Here is a 19,568-nt window from a genome sequence, read left to right on the forward strand (position 1 = left end):
TTTTTTTATCTACATTTGGCAAACATCTGAATATGTACAAACAATTTCCAGTTTTTATAAAATGTTACAGCAACATCATAACAGACCCAACTTCTCTTACCCAATTTTCAACACAATTGCACACACAAACACTCCAGAACTGTATTATTAAGTAAAATAAATTGCCAACATTTCACACTTGAATATTTACCCTTTGCTGCACTGTTTAAGTGCCATTTGGGGATATTGGCCTACAATGAAAAATCACTAATTTCAGATATATTTGTAATCCACCTGAAGGCCGGTCACATATCCATTCTAAGGTTGTGCATATCAAGAGGCTACCACCACAAAAAAAAGTGGGCTTCTTTTTAAAACACTTAAGTGGTCATATCATTGATATGTGCACATTGTGTATGCAACAGCTCTAAAGGTTATATGAAGTTTGCCAGATATGGCAACAACCATTCATGAAATATGAACATTTTAAAGGAACATGCTGAATAGCCTGTGTTCAGAAAGCCATGAAAGCCAAATACATTTAAAAAGTTATTTTATATTCTATCCAAAATGTTGCAAATCAAAAAAAAGATGATCCAATAAGTCAACAATTGAGGATCATAGTTTCTGACGTATGATGTTTACGGATATCTTAAAAAGCATTCTTTGCTTTCATCATTGCTTTCCTATGCATAGAGCTCCCTGTACCTACAACTCTCTCCATTTGACTTGCGTCAGGGAGCTGAGAGGAGGAAAATACAACCAACCGGTTACAAACATTTGATTTCAGCAACTTTACAAGTTAAATTACCGTACACCCTCTAGTTAAGCCTGGATCTGATTCTAGACCATTCATAATCCGTCACAAACTCTTTCAACAGGCTGTTGAATTTGACCACAGCCAAGGCACAGTGTTGGGTTCTCCATCCCAAAATGGTACCTAAAAATAATAACTTTCACTTTGTATCAATGTACAGTAGCATTGCAGCATATGTTCTATCAATAACGGCAGGTTTCTGTGATTATGTAAAGTTCATTCAAGCATAGTGAGAACATCATTCGTGTGGTTGGACTGAACCACTTTCTCACGAGACAATGCTTTTTGGGGGGGATTGGATGTGAAAAGGGTTGACCTTTCGGTGTGTATTGGACGGATAGGCGTTGAATTGTAAACTCCCAGTGTCCCCTCTATACAGGGCAGCTCCTCGCTTCCTCTTCTCATAGTATTACTATAATACACACATATTCAGGAGGTTGATGGCCGAGAGAGAGAGCGAGAGAGAGAGAGAGAGAGAGCGAGGGTGAGCCAGAGCGGGAGATGCAATCACTTTTGAAAAGTCTGTCGAAAAAGCAAACGGGTGCCATAGCCCAATGGTCCATCACGTTCTCGCGGGCCAAGAGTGAACGAATGTACAAACAACCAAAAAGGAAAACACCGGGCTACAAGCAGAGTGCAGGGACAGGGTGTGCGGGCCGTCGCCGGTGCTTCAGAGCTTGTTGGCGTACAGCGTCTCCTCGTCGCTCTCGCTCTCGTCCTGGAACTCGTGGCCCAGCAGGGCCTTTTTGGAGCCCATGGAGGTCAGGCGGATCTCGTCCTCGTAGTCATCCCGGTGCTGCCGCAGCCGGTGGAAGCCGTCCTTCTGCTGGTTGGACTTGGCCGAACACACACACCAGATGATGCAGGCGGTCAACACCAGGGCCGTCATAGAGGCTGCTGCGGAGTCGAGGGAAGAAGAGGATGTGGGACACACAGTAGACGTGAATCACAAGGTATGTACATTGTGGCACCCCGGCTCTTGCACAACACCCCTGGAAGCCCAGGGGGCGGGTGATAGAGGCGGTCTACCACCCATTTCCCCCAGATGGCGCTAGTGAACGCATTAGCCCTGGCCCCACTCAGCGCAATGAGAAACACCTGAGAAAGAGGAGGGGGAATGTGGCGAGACAGACGCAGCTGAGGAACATATAAAAGGGCTTATCTGATACTCTGATGGAACACGTGTGGTTTCAGAGGAGGGGACTGTGGACCAATGTCCAGAGTTGTTTGTTTGTTCTTTCGTGTTTGGAGATACCCAACCCGTCTTATCTTTTGTGTTAAATAAAAGCGTATTTTACGGCTTATCGCAGATAGATATGTGCTGATTGGGGGGAGTTGGGGCACTTAAGGAGCCGGGTTGCCAAAACATACATACATGACAGGTAAATGTCCATGGAATTAAAGTATCATCACCATAAATCATTCCACTGGGTAAGCTTAACATTCCTCTCCATACGTTTTCAAACAATTCATCTGATTAAATGCATAATAACCTGACACCAGAAGACAATGACCCCTATACAAACCATGAGAATATCTAGCTCTGAGATAACGTGATAAAGCTTTATTTTTCATTTTTTACATTCTTACCTGCAGCAGCCACCACAAACTCTCTGGGCAGACCGAAGATACGGTTGTCCATGTTCAACGAAATGATGACCACACTGGCCGCTTCATGGGACGACACCACCACCTGCAAAGATGTCCAAACCGCTCAAAGTCAACCTCAGTTTTTCTATCATTCACAATTGAACGTTTATTGAAAATAATGTTTTTTCTTCACCATTTTCTGTATGAATGGCAAATGCAAACAATGGGTTGTGACATTTAACCCACAAAAATGTATAAAAAAGTTAAATACCTGAAACAAAAGGCAAACATGCAGCTATACTTGACACAGGAACACACACACACAGCTTTACAACCAGCCTGTCTAATCGCATCGTTAAAGGTCCTCAATGCTTGCAGGTGTGAGCAGATCAGCAGTTGATATGTAGAATGGCTGCCAACAACCACACATTTCCAACGTTTGTTTTGGGAAGACAGAAATCGATAAGTCTGTATTTCAATTTACCACACCATATTTTGCGAGGGAGCAGCAAAGCACGCTGTTGTATTCACTTGGTGAGTGACGTGCAGCCTGACCAGTTGACAAAGCAGTTAATGGGGAAGGATCGGCCAGGACTCCCATGTCATGCAGTCTCCTGGGTAATTTGTGCCAGGAAAAAAATGGTTGCGTCTTTTGTCCTCGCGACCACAAATACAGTGTTGCCAAATTGTAAGTGCATCCTCATTTTTAATCCTTTTGTTTCATTGCTTTATTTCACAAACTACACCCTGTTTGAAATTCCTTCTACCCCTTAAACCCTCCCCCACATCCAGTGCCACCAGAGGCGTGAGATGTGTCCCTATGGCCTACGGCGCAGCATTCGTTGTCCTAAGAAGTACGGAGATGCTATCAAGGAGAGGCCAGACATGCTGTCGGTGACGTGTGATCTGGACCCGCTGCTGGTGCCCCCCCAGCGCAAAGCCAACATCCCGAGACCCACGGCCGAGCGGTTCTCGAGGAACGCTGCCGTTCTCCCAGACGTGAGGCACTCTCAGGGCTCCCCTACAGCTGAAGCGGCCCGGGAGGAGCCGACGTTGACCACCAACGGGCGGACCACAGAGCCTTTGGTGATCCACGGCTATGCGGTGCCAGAGTACCAGCTTGCCTATCACTCTGTGGTGGACTCGCTGCTCCCACCTGGGCAGACCTACAGCCTGGAGCTGGGCCGGACCATTAAGGAGCACCTGTTTGAGGAGCTGGCCTACCCTACCCTGCACATCTCTGAGCAGGCCGACGGTAGGATGGAGGTGGTGGAGCGCTTCTGTGTGCTCCGCCCCACGCCATACATAGCGGTGGACGTTAAAGGGGAGCCGCCGTGCCATTCGTCCAGACACAGCCAGTAAAACTCAGTAAAAGTACTTTGTTACCAATTCCTTTTGTTGCAATGTTGATATTTACAATTTCAAAATTATTGACATTACTATTTTTGTGGAACATTTTCCTTTCATAAACACTTCAAAACTTGTGACTAACTGGTGCTGTTAACAGTTGGTCTATTTCTATTATTGAACATTAAAAAAAGTTTGATGCCCTATTTAACGTATCATTAATTTTTTACTTTAATTTTTATTACTAATTTTTTACTACTTTTTTACTTTTTTTACTTTTACTTTTTGTGCATCTCATTTTTAGAGAAGCACATATTTATAACACGCTTTTTTGGAAGTGTTTAACGTTGAAACGAATTGAATAACACTTTGTATCCACTGACTTTTCACTAGTCAGACAAGCTCAGGTTCTTCGGAGGAAAGAGGCTGTTATGCAAATTGAGTAAGTTAAATGTATCCCAAGGCTGAACAGCCAAGAAGGGTTTATTTTGCGTGGCAGCCAACCTGCCTTCCCTGTAGGTGATGTTCTCCTCTGAACCTCAACCTTCTAACTTCTGATCTGACCCACCACCCAGAGCCACTGCTTTATGAGGTGCTTCTGTCCACACGCGTATACCTTCTGGCGTTGATGCTGGTATCCATCAGCGATGGCTTCAATGTCGTGGCTGCCCGGGACCAGCAGAGCATGGAAGAAGCCCCCTGCTGCAGTGTAGACCCGCACCCCCCCGTTCATCACGATCATGGCCCCGACGATGGGCTTCCCACTCCGGTCCCGCACCACACCTCGCACGCCCTTATGGGCCTAGAACACATAAGGAAACGCAGTGGTTCATTTATATAACCATTTAGCAAGAGGGTGTGATTGGGAAAAGTGAGGTAAACACAACACCCAAACGGGTAAATTATAAGTTGCATGAAAGCATTTGCATAGTCCTACGTAAACAACTTTCCCCAACCTTATATGTATCCCTAGCAGATTCCCCCCATGCTGCACATACTACTGCCCAGTAATGACCTCATGAAGTTCAGATCATGGGACTCCTCCTTACCTCCACAAGCATGCTGAGAAGGGCCTTCTTGTTCTCTGCCCACAGTGTGGACAGCTGCTCGGCGGGGGGGAACATACAGCAGCCCGTGTACACAGTGATCTCTGGACAATGGCCAAAGTCCACACTGAAGTCCTGGAAGGGCAAAGGCGCACACGTGACTCATGCATCTTAACGAGCACCGCCTCGTTTCCATCTGCACCAGCTGGTCACCGAGGCAGAAGGCTTCCTCTTCGTGTTAATGTGAAAGCGAGACACTGCGACCCACCTTCATGCTGCCCATGTGGCTCTGCCTCTCTGCCGCCCTCAGAACCCCGCCTGGAATGAGCAAGGACCATAAACAATGTACCAAAACGCTACCAAAGAAAGCTTAATAATGCAAAAGACAAATCACGATCAATGCTGGGAATTATATGATGCTAATCCTTAGCAGTAAGGCTAATACTATATAGCATTAGTTCCAATTTCATACCTTGCCCCGTGCTCGGACATCTGGGGTCTCCAAGATGCATCCTGGGATGGTTTCTGGCGTACACATTAGCCAAGTACTTCAGAGTGCCCTCCTTTTCAACTAGAGAGAAAGAACGCACTACGGATCAAACAAGGTTGTAAGTGACAAGGACGCCATCGGCCGTCATTCATGTTTCTTCCTTTGCTTAAAATGTATGGAGTTAAAAGTTAAATGAACTGATGGAAAATAAAAAGTGTATTTGGGTTGTGTTACCAGTCTGGACGGGTTTGTCGTAAGGGTAGGTAGCCAGAAGAGCGCCCCCATCTAAAGACACAGACAGCGTTTGCCCCCTCTCCAGGATAAGCTTCATCACTGCTCTGGTCTCAGGCTGGGCCTCCACCACGTGCTGGGAAGCGTTGCCTGAAGTCAAATCAAGTTTCTTTTTTAAGCACATGACATTTCACCCGACGCATAGTAGACTCAATGTGCTGAACATGGGCATGTGGCTGGGGTCAATGCAGTAAAATACAGTCGGTTTTCATGCCATTTATTATGAGAGTATATGCAGTTAGAAGATCTAAACTTGCGTAGATCAAATACCAGTAATCCCTCCATATCGTTACTCTTCGCATCACTAATTTAGAGCTTTTCTTTAGCGCTTTTCTGACCGTTGACCCTACGACCCACTTGTAAGGTTCCAAACCACTGACCAAAGAAGTCTGTGTCCAGGTCTTTGCCGCGAGCGTTGGCCATGCCCCGTGTGGAGGTGCACTGCTTTTCCACTGCCAGCTGCCTACCGTCTGGGTTAATGAGGGGCAGGATGACAATCCGTGTACTGTTAATGAGCTGGCATGGAGAGAGACAAAGAGAGAGAGAGGAGAGCGCTTAGACAGACAGAAATAAGACTCAGAACATTGATTACTGGAATTCACATGGATGATCCATGAGAAATAGCTAGACTACAATGCTAAAGGACCTTAATGATAGGAAACACAATGTACATTCAGGAGAGCAGATGTGTGTTATCTAACGCTACCATGTGCATACAAGGTTTTGGCACAGCAAAATGATGTTAAATTGGACAGCAGTACTAGAACTGCTCCAACGGTGGAAGGTAGGATTCTGAAGCTCCTCACCCTGGTGATGGCCGGGTTCTTGCCATAGTTCATACACAGGAAGGTTGCAAATTCCAGCAGAAGCTCAGTTCCCACTGGAGCGTTTCCATGGATCCCTGCCACAAATCTTATTTTGGGTTCAGAAGGCTCCGCCTCATCCGGCTGGTTGGAGATCTCCAAAGCCCGGATGGTTCGGAAATCCACACTCTGGCCCAGACTAGACATCAGCCAAAACGAAAGGCAACGGAAAGTTAGGAATGCTCACATTCAGGAATAATTTAAGAATATCTCAAGAAAGCAGAATACTTAAAGATGGGGCCAGTGTTTCTTTCCAATCTGAAATTATTCAGAATGATTGAGCAGTGAAAACAAACAAACAAGGATGCCATACAGTACGCCTCTGTGGTTATTTGTGCAGTGATCTGCATGGAAAGAACGCATAAACGGGGGAAACCAGAACAAACAATTTCAACCAGCCTCCTTTGAGGTTTACTAATTGGCATCACGTGTGTGGCTTGTTTGTTTTGAAAAACAAACAAGCCAACATCCTGGCTTCTCCTTGACTGTTGAAAATACCCCTGTGGAACTGCATCTTTGACCTGCACACAGCACCCGATCATGGATAGACTTGCCTGATAAAATCAAACCTGTTTGATCTAATCTGGACGATGACAACAGGGATCATATAGAGAAAGATTAGAATCCTTCACTAGACACAACGACTATGGGGGCCCACTCTGTCGCACGTCTGGCAGACTGGCCCTGCAGAATCAGCCGACTGAAAGTCGTGTAGTGTGGGCCCAGCTTCACAGAGAATCAATAGACTTTATTATCAAATCATCCAAGTAAACTAAACAAACCAATGGATGAAGACATTCACTATTGCAATAACTAACAGACACGAAAATCGGCCGAAAGACATTACAGATCTGGTGGATGGAAAACCAATTTGAAAGCCTAGCTTGTGTGAGTGACATTTATTTCCTTTCGTTAACACTTTAGGTCAAAGTTGGCAGAGGACTAAAAATATTCAGGCCACCAGAATGGAAATAGGCTATGAGGGAATCAGGGCAGGTACCTTCGCAGGGAGGTGATTTTGGGGAAGTTGAGGAGAAGGCCTCTCAGGGACTCTGCTATCTCTCTCTCACTCCGGTAGCGGTAGCTGTTCTCCGTGGCGGTGCTCCTCACTAGCTCCTCCAGACCCTCGCCCTGGGACAGGTAGCGGATGAAGTTCTGGAACTCCTCCACTGAGGGGTCCTGGGTGGGCGGCGGGCCCGCTGGGAGCCGGCCTTCAGGCCCGGCGCCGACGCGGCTCAGTTTGAAGTCCACCACCTCTACTCTGTCTTTGGGATGGTGGCGTAGATCTTCATCGGTTCATACCTGGAGTGCAGACCAACCAGAGATTGTACCAAACACAATGATGATTAGCACTAATTTTTAAGCAGATTTTCAATGAAAATTCCAGATATATACAAGGAAATAAAGTCTTATTTCCCTTGCGGCCATCTTCCACGAGGTGAGTGAGGCCCAGAGCCGAGACATGCATCTCCGTGACCCTTCCCTTACCCGCGGGCCGAGGCGATGAGGCTGAATGTCCCGGGGACCAGCAGCCTCCAGTAGTCTCCCGTCTGGGCTGTAGTGACGTTGTGATCTATGCCCTCAACGCGAATGGTGGCATCGGGGATGCCAGAACCAGTGTGGATGTCTGAGACGGTGCCCTTGACTCCCCTGTGGACCTGGTGGGACACACATACACACACACACGACGCAAAGAATGAGGGGGGAGAAAATACTCCTTTGAGAATAAGGAAGAAGACAAATACAAAAAATAATTGCAAGTACATTTAGGGACGGGAATTGACAGGGAGTAGTCCAAAGATTTTTGACCTCCAATTCGATATGTATCGGGATTCGGTAAATATTGCGATTGGATGACATGTTCTACATTTCCAGGTCATTTTTTTATTGAATATGGCCGAACAGAACAGCACCTAGTTGAAATCAAATTAACAACAATCTGCCTCCATTGGAAGGTACCATTAATTGTCTTTAGATTGTCTAAATTAAATTAAACAATATATTGCGGAAGCATGGAATCCCGATTCTAACATGATCACTTTTTCCCCACACAGTATTGTGTGTCACCTCACCTGGTGGATGAATTGTAGCATGGATCGTTGGTTTTGATCCCAGTATTGGGCAGGTCCTTCTCCCAGGGAACTTGACACAGCCAAGTTCAATAGTGACCTCAAAACAGTTGGTGTTCAAATAATTCCAGTCCTGCATGCCTCCTGAAAAGTAACGCACATACTTCAGAACAACATCCACTCACTTCATCTAATAATAAGACCAAAAGACCAAAACCTTTTAGCCCACAGTTTCAAGGTGTTGGAAATGTCAGGCACCACAATTTGAAAGACTTTGTGGTGCCCACAGTTTCAAGTTGTTGTTCAGTATAGGTATCCCAAATGCCATCTTATTCTATAATTACTCTCTAATATAATGTGTGTTGTTGGCAAGGCCAAACTGTAAAGTTGACAACTGTCAACAAACTACAGCTGATATTTGCCTACAGAGTCATGTGAGCTGATATGAATCTACAGATTCCTCTGAGTCAACGTGTGTCTACAAATAGTGTCTAAAAATACTTTGCATTGTCTGACCCTAGCTATCTTTGTTGTATACAGGGAATGGATCAACCTAGCAATTGTAAATGCTTGGCACTTGTTTCTATGAACTTTTTTAATGTACTGAAAGTGATATATTGTTGTTTCTCTTTCTACTGACAGATGTACTTATTGTAAGTCGCTTTGGATAAAAGAGTAAGCTAAATGCCCTTAATGTAAGGTAAATGTAAATGTACAGAGCTCTCTGTGTCTAGGAGAGAGTCTTTGGCAAAACAGAGGGACGTACCAGGAACATTGTACCAGTTGGCACCATTGGTGATGCCCTCCCCAAAATATTCCTCTGGGTACAGCATCTCACAAGGGTGCCCTTTGTGCATCAGAGCGTTCTCCTTCAACACACAAACACAAACACACAACACAGGCAAATTATTTCAACATCATGTGCTGGAGGGAGCTAGCATCTGAACATCAAATCGACCGTTGGAAGAGAGGGGGTCATGTTACCTGTGCGTAGGCTCTAGACACCTGGTGAAAGATCTCGTCATCGGGGCACTTGCTGTACTGCGAGACTCCTTCTCTGTCGTCATCATAGGGGTAATTAACCACCAAAGAGCCTGGGTTAGAGGGAACGGCAGGGAGAGGATTCAAGCAGAATTTAAAAAAAATCATCAACAGTGATCCAGCAAAAGCCTCAACTACAAGGTATACATTCTTATTGATTTATTATATATTAATTAAGCTGAAATTGTAACCAACATTTACATGATATTAATGGTCGAGATGGGTGTTACACCCTAACCACTATCCCAACCCCTAACCACACCAATGTCATGTTAAAGATAACGCTAACTGAGCAACGCAATAATTCCGACTTAGTAGATGTGTCAAAAAGGTCCCAAAACACAAACCCACTTCATCCATGAACATTTAAACAGAAAAGGCAAAAGGCCTGTTATATTCATTATTCGTGACTTTGTCCAGACGTAATATGAGGAGATTGAGAGCCCACCCCCGTGAAGGTTGGCCGACAGCACGAAGGGGACGCTCTCCAGCCAGCTCATCACGGCCTCCGTCTCCGGCTGCCTTGGCTCCGTGATGTTCACAAACTGGTCGGGGAAGTTGACGGTCAGGTCAAAGTTATTGCTGTTGTTCCGTCCCAGGTAGCCTTGTTTATCCCCTTTAAGGAAAACAAAAAGGGAGGAAAGTGTTCAAACTGGGTTGGTTTGCTGTTATTAGTGTTTCACTTATTCTCTATTATGAGCTGTACAGTGTGGTACGACGTTATACATGATGTTTTACGTCGTTTTTGTGTCCATGATGCACAAAAACTAAACTTATGAATTCACAACCAAGGCATTGTCAGGACGAAAGTTGGTACGCCAAAACAATCATGCTCAAAGAAGCAACATTTCTGTATGCAAGCAGCAGCAACAACCCTTGGTGAATGCATATGTAAAAGCTCCCAGGGCTATGTGCTTGTGTCAATGTGTGTAAGGGTGTACTGTGTTGTGAGTGACAGCCTCGGCCCACCTTCCCTGGCAACTTCGTAGCCGTCCGGATTCATGGAGGGCATGATGTGGATGCGTGTGCTGTTGACCAGCTGGGTGACCTCGGGGTCGTTGCCATAGTTACGGCAGAGATACTCGATGAGGTTGAGCAGCAGCTCCCGTCCCACCACCTCGTTGCCGTGCATGTTGCCGACATACTTGAACTCGGGCTCTCCTGGTGGAGGAAATAAGCGGACGTCATGTCGTTGTGTTGTTGTCCAGTACACAGGGTCCAAATACAACACCTGCCACCCACCATTGCAGTGGTGGGATAGGTTTGATAATTTGACCGGTAAAAATAGTCAGGGTTACATATAAGAGTGTTCAGAAAGCAGTGCATGGCTTTTCGGACAGAGCTTTTCCAATCAAACAAACTTGTGGTGCTTGTCAATCAAAGTAATTTATTTCAACCGGAGCCTATAACAAAAGAGGCATTGTTCTAGGCTGACATGGCCTCAGTGTTTGTCGTAAAGCGATATACTGTCACTACCCTTCTTATATTGCACTCCTTAACCTAACTCAAGTACTTGAATGAGAGAACTTGCCCGTGTCATCAGTAATAGATCACAATCAGTGCCAACATAAATGTGTTATGTTATCACAGAGCTTCTGTCAACACTTCGAGGTGAAAAGGTACATGGGGATCTGGTATGGTTAATCAAAACGCATATTCACACACCAACCCTGGCTTTCGGCCAGCATGCATGGGCGGGTGTTAAAGGAAGGGAAACATACCCGTAGCCCTCATATCCCTGTTCCCCAACATACCATGCTCGTGGACCGTCGGGTTGTCGGAGATGACCATCACGTACAGCTCGTGGCCTTGCACCGACCTACCCACGGAGGAGAGGTGTGCGATGGCGGGGAACTCGACGCTGTGCCTGCGCAGGAACAGCTCCATGTCGGCGTAGTTGTGGTGGCGGAAGTCCTGCGGCATAAGGGGGGGGCTGACCTCTGGGCCGGCGGTGGGAGGGGGGGGGGGGGCGGGTATCGCTGCGGTTCCCGCTGGAGGCCGGGGCCTTGTTCTCTGCGGAAGGGGTGGGTTCGGGCGCGGGGGTGCTGCTCTGAGCGGTGCTCTGGGCCGTGCTCTGTGTGGTGCTCTGTGCGGACGTCGCGGCAGAGGTCGTCACGGGGACGCCGCTCACAAGCGCGCTGGGAGCGGGTGTCACGGTGAAGTTGAGCTCAGTGGCTTTCCCCTTGTCACCAGGACGTTGTGGACCGTTTGGGGTGGTGTACCTGTGGAAAGAAAAGTGATCCACGTCAATGGCAATCTAGTTTTGTTGCAGAACGAGGAAACAGAGAAGCCTAAACCAAAGCAGGAAGTCACTTAAGAAACTAGTTGTTCTTTCTTACCGAAGCAAATCCAAAACAGAAAAGTGCCTACCCCGGCGCGATGGCGGAGATGTTGTACTGTCCGGGGATAAGGAGACGATAGTACTCGCCGTGCTGTCCTGTGGTCAAGTTGTGGTTGATGCCTGCCACCACGATTCTGACGTCAGGGAGGCCGGAGCCATTGTTGGCCTCTGTCACATAGCCACGCAGCCCTATGTGAACCTGCAAGAAATAGGATTATGTTGACTGAGACAACTTGGTAGAGCGGGAGTTTCATTTAAGTGCTGTAGTAGAGAATTGTGAGTACGAGCGATTTCAGATACAGGATCAGGTAGGGTTTGCCTGAGGAAATGAGAGTGGAATACCCTAGCCATTATAACCATTTTGCCTGAGTTACATGTGAATCAATGCAGTTAAGAACATAAAAAGACAATGTTTAGACTGGCGAGCGTGCTACAGTTTGGCCTGCATGATAATGAGGTTATTTGCGACAAAGCAACATTCATTTAAATTCACCACGTTGATTTATGACAGCTCTAGTCTGGGAATAAATCAGTTAGATGAATCATAATCATAATCAGGTATCCTATTCATAATCACCAGGGTCACTGTTCATGTTGGATTGCATTCACTGCATTATAATGCCATTATTATTATTATGCTATCGAGATATCGGTTGCATAAAGTATAGTCTTAAACCAAAATGAGGCAATTACTTCTGGGACAATATATCATCGAACAAATCATCATACCCACACATGTATTCATGTAAATGAATACATACATACTGTACATGTGATGGTTAGACCGCCTACTCCTACCATTTCCATGTAGGCCATCAGCGACTCTCTGTTCATGTCCCACTCGCTCCTGAGCTCAGAGGCAGGGGGGTATTTGCAGCAGCTCAGCTCCATGTGTGATCTCCAGACAGTTCCCGTGGAGGTAGTTGAAGTCCTGCATCCCTCTGAAGGACAACACAACAGCAGCATTGCTTCAAATCAGCACGCCGTTATTATACTATACCAGGAGGAAGAACATGACGCGTGCCTGGTTGTACGGGTGTCCAAATATAAGATATATACAAGGATATGAACGGGGTATATAAATATACAGCCAACATCAGTTACTTTTTACATCCTCGTCAATATTATTTACTCGACCACACGGCTGAAACTCAATATTAAACTAATGTGGCTTTAGAAAACCAATCAGAGAGAACGTCTGAAAGTTGAAGATGTCAAATGTACCCCAATCTGTAAAACAAACCTTCACTGTACCTTCTGGGACAAATATTCCCCCATGTAAACAAACCTCTACCATACCTTCTGGGAATATTCCCCAATGTAAAACAAGCTGTACCATATATTCTGCGACAAATGTATCCAATGTAAAACAGAGCTCTACCATACCTTCTAGGACAAGCCAGGTCATAGTAAAAAACAGAAATGTGCAACTGTGACTGATATAAAAATGTATACTCTGCATGTATAAAAAATATATTGTTAAAAATGATTTTGAAATATCAAGGAAGGTATTTCAATTTTCACAGATTGTGCCATTAACCAAACACTATGGTTTGAGTTCAATTTGTAAAGTTTCATTAACACAATCTTTCTTGGCATAGTTCAGGCAGGGATGCATTGCGTTGATAAGGCATGAGTGCATTCCTAGTTTGACTGAGGCAACACAATGGCGTTGGCTCAGTCAAACAATAGACAAGCATGTGCTTGTGCTCCACTAGACCCAACATGTAAAACACAGCGTGGATTATACAGGTCATGAGACAGTTTTGATTTGGACTAAGAGCAGGTTTGACTATAAACAAGACGGGCCATTTTGTTTTTTAGAATTGTTTTTCAAGGATTCCTCAACAAGAGGCCGCAGAGCCTTCTGAACCTGATCCTATGAGTAATGGCCTTACGCTCAACCGGATGATTTTCATTTCAAGACAGAACAAAGAAGCTAATAAGCAGGATGTATACCACAGGCATGCTCAAGAGCTCAGCAGCATTAATTGAACTGGGCTGTTGTATCAGGCGTCATTGCCTACTGAGACTAAAGGCAAACATACTCTGTTTTGCAGGGAAAAAATGCCTTCCCTAAACGTAAATATCCTCTTGCATACAGGATCCAGGTGGGCACACCCCGAGCCCTGAACCAACTGTTGCCTTGGCCTGGGCAACAGATTGTATCAGCCACTATCACCAGTTGTGGGTGTTGAGTGCATAGATTTGATATCAAAATGTCATATAATCCAAATTAAGGAATACTCTAAAATGAATCTGGTTTACAATGCAACCCATACTAAAGCAAATTCAAATGTGAAGATGAACCCACTCAAAGACCAACTCAAATTAATTATAAAAGGGTAGAGAAGTAGCTTGCGTTGATAAATCGCCAAGTCTCTTGCCAGGTAAATGGGTAAGAACCACTTGATTAAAAACAATAAGGGAAAAACAATATATATAAAGGAACTTTATTATTTATTAAAAAAAAATATTAAAATTGTATTTCTTTTGTAATTCTAAATCCACATGATTAAAGTGTATATTTGTGTGTGGCAGGCTCTGGGCGCCATCCAGCCCTTTTACAAAAACATCCCTTGAGCTAATGGAACCAAACTAGTCTAGGGGTCTGGTTACCAAAGGCTGCTTCCATCAAATGTTTTTTCATGCTTAATAATATACAATTAAATCTAAAAGTATTTATTAGGATAAACCTCTTGAGATGCATCATCACATTTTCGAGGAGGTCCCTAGATAAGATAATAAAGTATATCCAATCGTATTACTTATTACTCCTCGTTATGCATTTAAATTCAGACAGCGACCGACCACATTTGACCAGGCAGAGCCTTCAGAGGTTCAGTAAGGGTTGTTCTAAAAGCTACCAGGTCACACAGACCGTAGCCACTCTGTTAATAAAGTTTAGGAGGCATTATTAACTTCCAGTCTACAACGTGTACTTATTCCTGTTGACTGGAAACTATGGTAACTAACATGTTTAGAAGTCGTATGTTTAATATTTTCTCAACAGATTTAAAGAAAGTGATTTGTAGTTTTAGAGAAAAAAGGCACAAATAGTTTCCATAATCTTTTGGCCTAATCTCCTGGGCCTGACTCAAAAGCTTTTCAATTTTTAAACGAACCCAGAAGATCATCCAGTAAAGAGGGAGAGAGTGGGTGAGTTTGTCTGTGTACTAGCCTAGCAGCCCAGCGTTATCTTGAGTCAATGTCTACTGTAAAGTTTAAAATGCATAACATGATTACATTCCATATCCATTAGTAATTAGGCTTACATAACTGAAATGTTTACACAATCAATGACATGATCATGGACCCCCCCTTGACCATAACGGAGACGTTCTGTGAACAGAGAAAATAAACAGAACCAGGGATCATCTGGTTTCGGTTTATTTTCTCTGTCCCACTTTTTAAAATCGAGACAATTCATTTCCGTGATCAATCCAGGTGACTGCGCATTAATCCGAGAGCAAAACACAAGGATTATCCTGCACATGCTTTGGAACGAAATGTTTGAGTGAGCGAGCGAGCGAGAGCGAGAGAGAGCGAGAGAAAGCGAGAGAGAGAAATCCTTCTGATGCCATGACTAAAGGTTCCTATTACTTCACCATTCACCAAGGCCTCCCCCTCTGATCACCAGGGCAGCTGATCGGCTGATCCAGCTCCTGTCCGCCCGCAGGACACTTGCAACCCTATTCACATCACCACAATCTAGAGGGTGTTTGGATATGAGACATGTATTTCCATAGATTGATTGATGGCACGTCGTGCCACCGTGTCCAACTGCCGGTGCCTCCATGTGGGAATTGAGCGCCTGTCCGAGAAACGGATTGCCGCAGACTCCTAATCTGCCTCTATGATTAAAGACTTTGTTACAACTACAGTGTTTTGTCTTCAGGCCTGGTTAGAGTTTTGAACGCTTTCCTGCAATAACTGCTACTAGCCCATCTATTGCAAAGTGTTTGGCTTCATTGTTTTGCCTGTTGCTGACTGCCAGCCTTGTGTGAATAATCAACGATAATCCAGCTATATTAACAGCAGCAGACGCTTAGGTTTGTAATTACGGTAGTAAAGTGCTGAAAGGGCTATACAAATATGTACTTTGAAACATGAAAAACCTTTCATGCCATCTTCGATTATAAAGACCAATAATGTACCTTAGGAAAGCCTACGTCTAGCATTGTTCTTGTTGGATTCAAATTTAGGGAGATGCTTGTGACAAGAAACATACATTCACAGAAAACTATCCACTCATTTATTGGTGCGTCGGCAACATCTCCCTAGAGCACATGTACCCTCAAGATACAGAATATCACACAGCCTTCACTACTTCATCTCCATGCAACACAGCGCAGGTATCTACCGTCTGTCTTTTTTGTTCCTCAATGACAAGGACGTCTAGATAAGGTCAAGCTTAACAACCGACTTCTGGTCAGCAACCTTTTTCGGCCAAACAGTGATTCAGCACAACAACAAAAAATATTGTGAGTGAAAGTGGTCCTGCAATTACCCCCCCTCCCCAGGGGAACAGGGGAACAATAATGACGGGCGTGAGAATATCAACTACACCCCTTTCCCGTAGGCATTACGCGTCGCTGGCCTGAATAAAATGGAGGAGAGGAAGGAAGCATCTTACAGGTACATCATACCACCTGGCTCCATTGGTGATGCCTTCCTCGAAGCTCTCATCTGGATTATCAGGGCAGTTGGGATGGCCGGTCCTCATCACAGGATGGTTTTTTGCATAGACGCGGGCCAGTAACGAAACAAAAGGTCATCGTCTTGAGCGGCTGTATGAACCCTCAATCTGATGGTTGGCTTGAGTCGTCAAGGGGTAGCTGGCCACCACGGTGCCACCATGCAGGTTGGCCGAGAGCACAAATCCTGGGGGAAAGAAGGTTCAATGGTTTAACCAGACCAGTTGGAAATGACAAGCAAGTATTCCAACGAAATGTTAAAACATTACTATACGATGATGCATTATTTAGCATGGTGTGTGTGGTGTGTGTCACATATTGTTGTCCTGCCTCAACAGATAGTGCCTGTTAAAATGTTAAAAATGACATGGCTGAACTCCAATCACAATCCCTAGTCTAAATCACAGCTTGAAAAGGAAGAGATCATGGATAACTTTCTCACTGACCACACCGTTTTTCGGTCTCTAAACACTATATTAAAATCTAACAAACATACTATCTGGATTGGTGGTCGAACTGAGGAAATTCCAAAGTGCAAAGCTAGGAATAGGTCACATAAACACTGTGATGGGAGCAGGTATAAAAACTGTAAAGTAAAGGGACAGGTTAGTCGGATCGAAGTATATTACACTTGAGTTTGCTGTGTGCTGTGGATTTCTCCACTCACCTTTTTGGCCAATATCCATTGAATATGGACCATACTCTGGGGCATCTCCTTTAGTAACCACCGTTTCTTCAACTGGTCGGGGAAGCTTCGGTTGAGGTCGATTTTTTCTTGCGTTTAGACGACCCTCATCGGTTCCAGCACATCGCCCTCCACGGACTTCTCGAAGCGTCTGGGTTCATGCTGGGCATGATGTAAATATCCGTGGTGTTCACCAGCTCCGTGGACGCGTTGGTCTTCACCGTACTTGGTCAGCAGATAGTCCACAAGGTACACCACACCTGCCTGGATATTGTCTCGTCGCCGTGCATGTTTCCCACGTATTTGAACCTAGGTTTCCCCGGATCGTCTGTGTTGGGGTCCTTGGTGATCCGCATGACCCACAGCTCCCTGCCCTGGACGGACCGCCCTACGCTGGACAGGTTCGAGATGTGGGGGATAGGTATTGACCATGGTTTGAAGAAGCCCCGTCAACTCCGAATAATTGTAATATTTGCTGTAGTTGTTCACTCCCGGTTGATACGAGTGTCCACACTGGCCTCCGCGGTCCCTCGGAGAGACGACACCAATAAAGAGGCAGAAGAGTGAAACGTGTATATGAGGCTCCATACTACTGCCTGGTTCGCCGTGTTTCCGTTCCACCTAGCTATTGAACCATACACTATATGTAGGTATATAACGTGAAGGGAGAAAATGTTATGCTCGCTGGCTAGCTTAATGTCTCCTTGTACAAAGACAACAACCTAGCCTATCTGCCACAACTTCCCTGAAGCCTTGGAGAGGCGGCTTCCGTGTGACGTCAGCTGTGGGCGGAGCTTCATTCATATCATTTCAGAGGCCGTGAACCAAACCCGTTATTTATTTATTTTTAAAACGTCGCAATATGTCTTATATGATCGTCAAAATAGTATTATTTGCCTTTTTCTTTTCCCGCTGTTACTAAAATAGAGCGAATTTAGAGAAAACATAATTCAAATTCTTTAGTTTTTGTTTTTAAACGTTCCACTCTGCTCCTGATGTCAATATACTCTTCGACGTGAGGAAAAAGGGAGTGTGTGGATGTGTGGAGCCGCGTCTGTGCAGCAGTTGATGTTGATTGCCGCGTCCAATACTGGCCAAGGAGCTCTGCATGACTTTTCCACCTTGGCCGCCGATTTCCCTTGGTCGTCGCATTTGCGCATCGACGTCAGGAAAAGTGCTACATTTTCCTCCCATTTTCTTTTCAAAGTCTTATTTGAGAAGCAGTGATACATACACGATACAATGGCCTAGTTTACCATGTTGAAGATCACACCATACAGGGGCGTAGCCTCGTGTGGAGGCTGGGGGGGGGGGCACGGCCACCATTGTCAGAGGATGGCCACCCCATATAGATATATATATATTTAAGCAATAGATCACGCCAGGCTGTGGTAGTGCTCATTATACCCACTATTAGGGGCCGTGTCCACCAAAAGCCTTTTTAAAAGGCGGAGCGCTCCGTGCACTGCTTTCAACGCGTTTGTGCGCGCCTTCAAAAAAGGCGCACGGAGCGTTTTTCGTTTACGTCATTAATACGCATCATCGCTTGTATCCATAGATATACAGCTTCTATCTGTTGGCTCCATCATCTGGCATCCTGACACCTGAACGTCCTCTCTGTTGCTCCTACAATTTTTTAGAAAATGAATGCAAGATTAATAGCGCTTCTTGCCGTGGCAGCGGAGGTTGCGGACGATCCCCCTGCGCCTGTCGTGGTTGCCCGGAGGAGAGTGTCCCACAGCATTAATCGTGCAGGAGGCAGTACGGGAATACCACCTTTAACGTGAGGTCGTACAGGACCGGACACTCACTCACAGCTTGTTATTAAAACTTTCGTCCGACATGTTTCAGTTGTTTCAGTTTGTGTTCTGTGTATACTTTTAGCCTTGCCTCCTCCTCGATTTTGTTGGTCGTTCGAAAAAAGCGCCGATGACATGGAGCGCTTTTCTTCAAAACTTCAACTGTTTTCAACTGGGGTGCGCGTCTCAAAGCGCGAGGCGCGCAGAGCGTTTAAACCGCCCCGGGCGGCTTTTTAAAAGGCGCGCTGCTTGCGCGTCCTGCCATAGAGAATGCATTACAGACAGGCACTCCGCCTTTTAAAAGGCTTTTGGACACGGCCCCTTAAGGGGCGTTGTCCGGCCCCGATGCGCAGCGGAGGGCCGGCGACCCCCTTCAACGGTTACTGTTATGGCGAAACGAAAGTCATAGACACACTACATTCAAAAAGAAACAAGAAAGTAAAGTATGCCGTTTTATTAAAGACCTACCAAAAAGTAGTCCCTCCTGGCTGCCGCTACCGCATCGACGGTCGC

At 45.4% G+C, this 19,568-nt stretch overlaps 2 protein-coding genes and 1 pseudogene across 3 annotated transcripts; 1 reads left to right on the plus strand and 2 right to left on the minus strand.

The window, feature by feature from the left end:
- Window positions 1-492: 492 nt before the first annotated feature.
- LOC130405870 (carboxypeptidase D-like) lies at window positions 493-11,481 on the minus strand. The gene is given in 19 exon segments (XM_056611161.1): window positions 493-1,690; window positions 2,387-2,489; window positions 4,350-4,535; window positions 4,783-4,914; window positions 5,048-5,097; window positions 5,252-5,350; window positions 5,504-5,650; window positions 5,941-6,076; window positions 6,367-6,562; window positions 7,424-7,688; window positions 7,691-7,725; window positions 7,912-8,081; window positions 8,496-8,541; window positions 8,543-8,636; window positions 9,259-9,361; window positions 9,477-9,586; window positions 9,982-10,149; window positions 10,503-10,694; window positions 11,288-11,481. Coding segments are annotated over 19 exon segments (2,625 nt in total). The 5' UTR covers window positions 11,457-11,481; the 3' UTR covers window positions 493-1,466.
- On the plus strand, window positions 1,936-3,939 carry LOC130405873 (uncharacterized protein C22orf31-like). 2 transcript variants are annotated; one of them, XM_056611164.1, is made up of 3 exons: window positions 1,936-2,227; window positions 2,393-3,074; window positions 3,179-3,939. In XM_056611164.1, the coding sequence occupies exon 3, from the start codon at window positions 3,197-3,199 to the stop codon at window positions 3,746-3,748; it is 552 nt and encodes a 183-aa protein (XP_056467139.1). In that variant the 5' UTR covers window positions 1,936-2,227; window positions 2,393-3,074; window positions 3,179-3,196; the 3' UTR covers window positions 3,749-3,939. The 2 variants fall into 2 exon arrangements, with proteins under 2 accessions (XP_056467139.1, XP_056467138.1); XM_056611163.1 differs by having other exon boundaries at window positions 1,964-2,227; window positions 2,393-2,515.
- Window positions 11,482-11,899: 418 nt separating the features above from the next.
- LOC130405633 (carboxypeptidase D-like) lies at window positions 11,900-17,844 on the minus strand (annotated as a pseudogene).
- Window positions 17,845-19,568: the final 1,724 nt, after the last annotated feature.

The sequence above is a fragment of the Gadus chalcogrammus genome, chromosome 16 (genome assembly GCF_026213295.1).
Source record: "Gadus chalcogrammus isolate NIFS_2021 chromosome 16, NIFS_Gcha_1.0, whole genome shotgun sequence".
Taxonomy (NCBI): Eukaryota; Metazoa; Chordata; class Actinopteri; order Gadiformes; family Gadidae; genus Gadus; species Gadus chalcogrammus.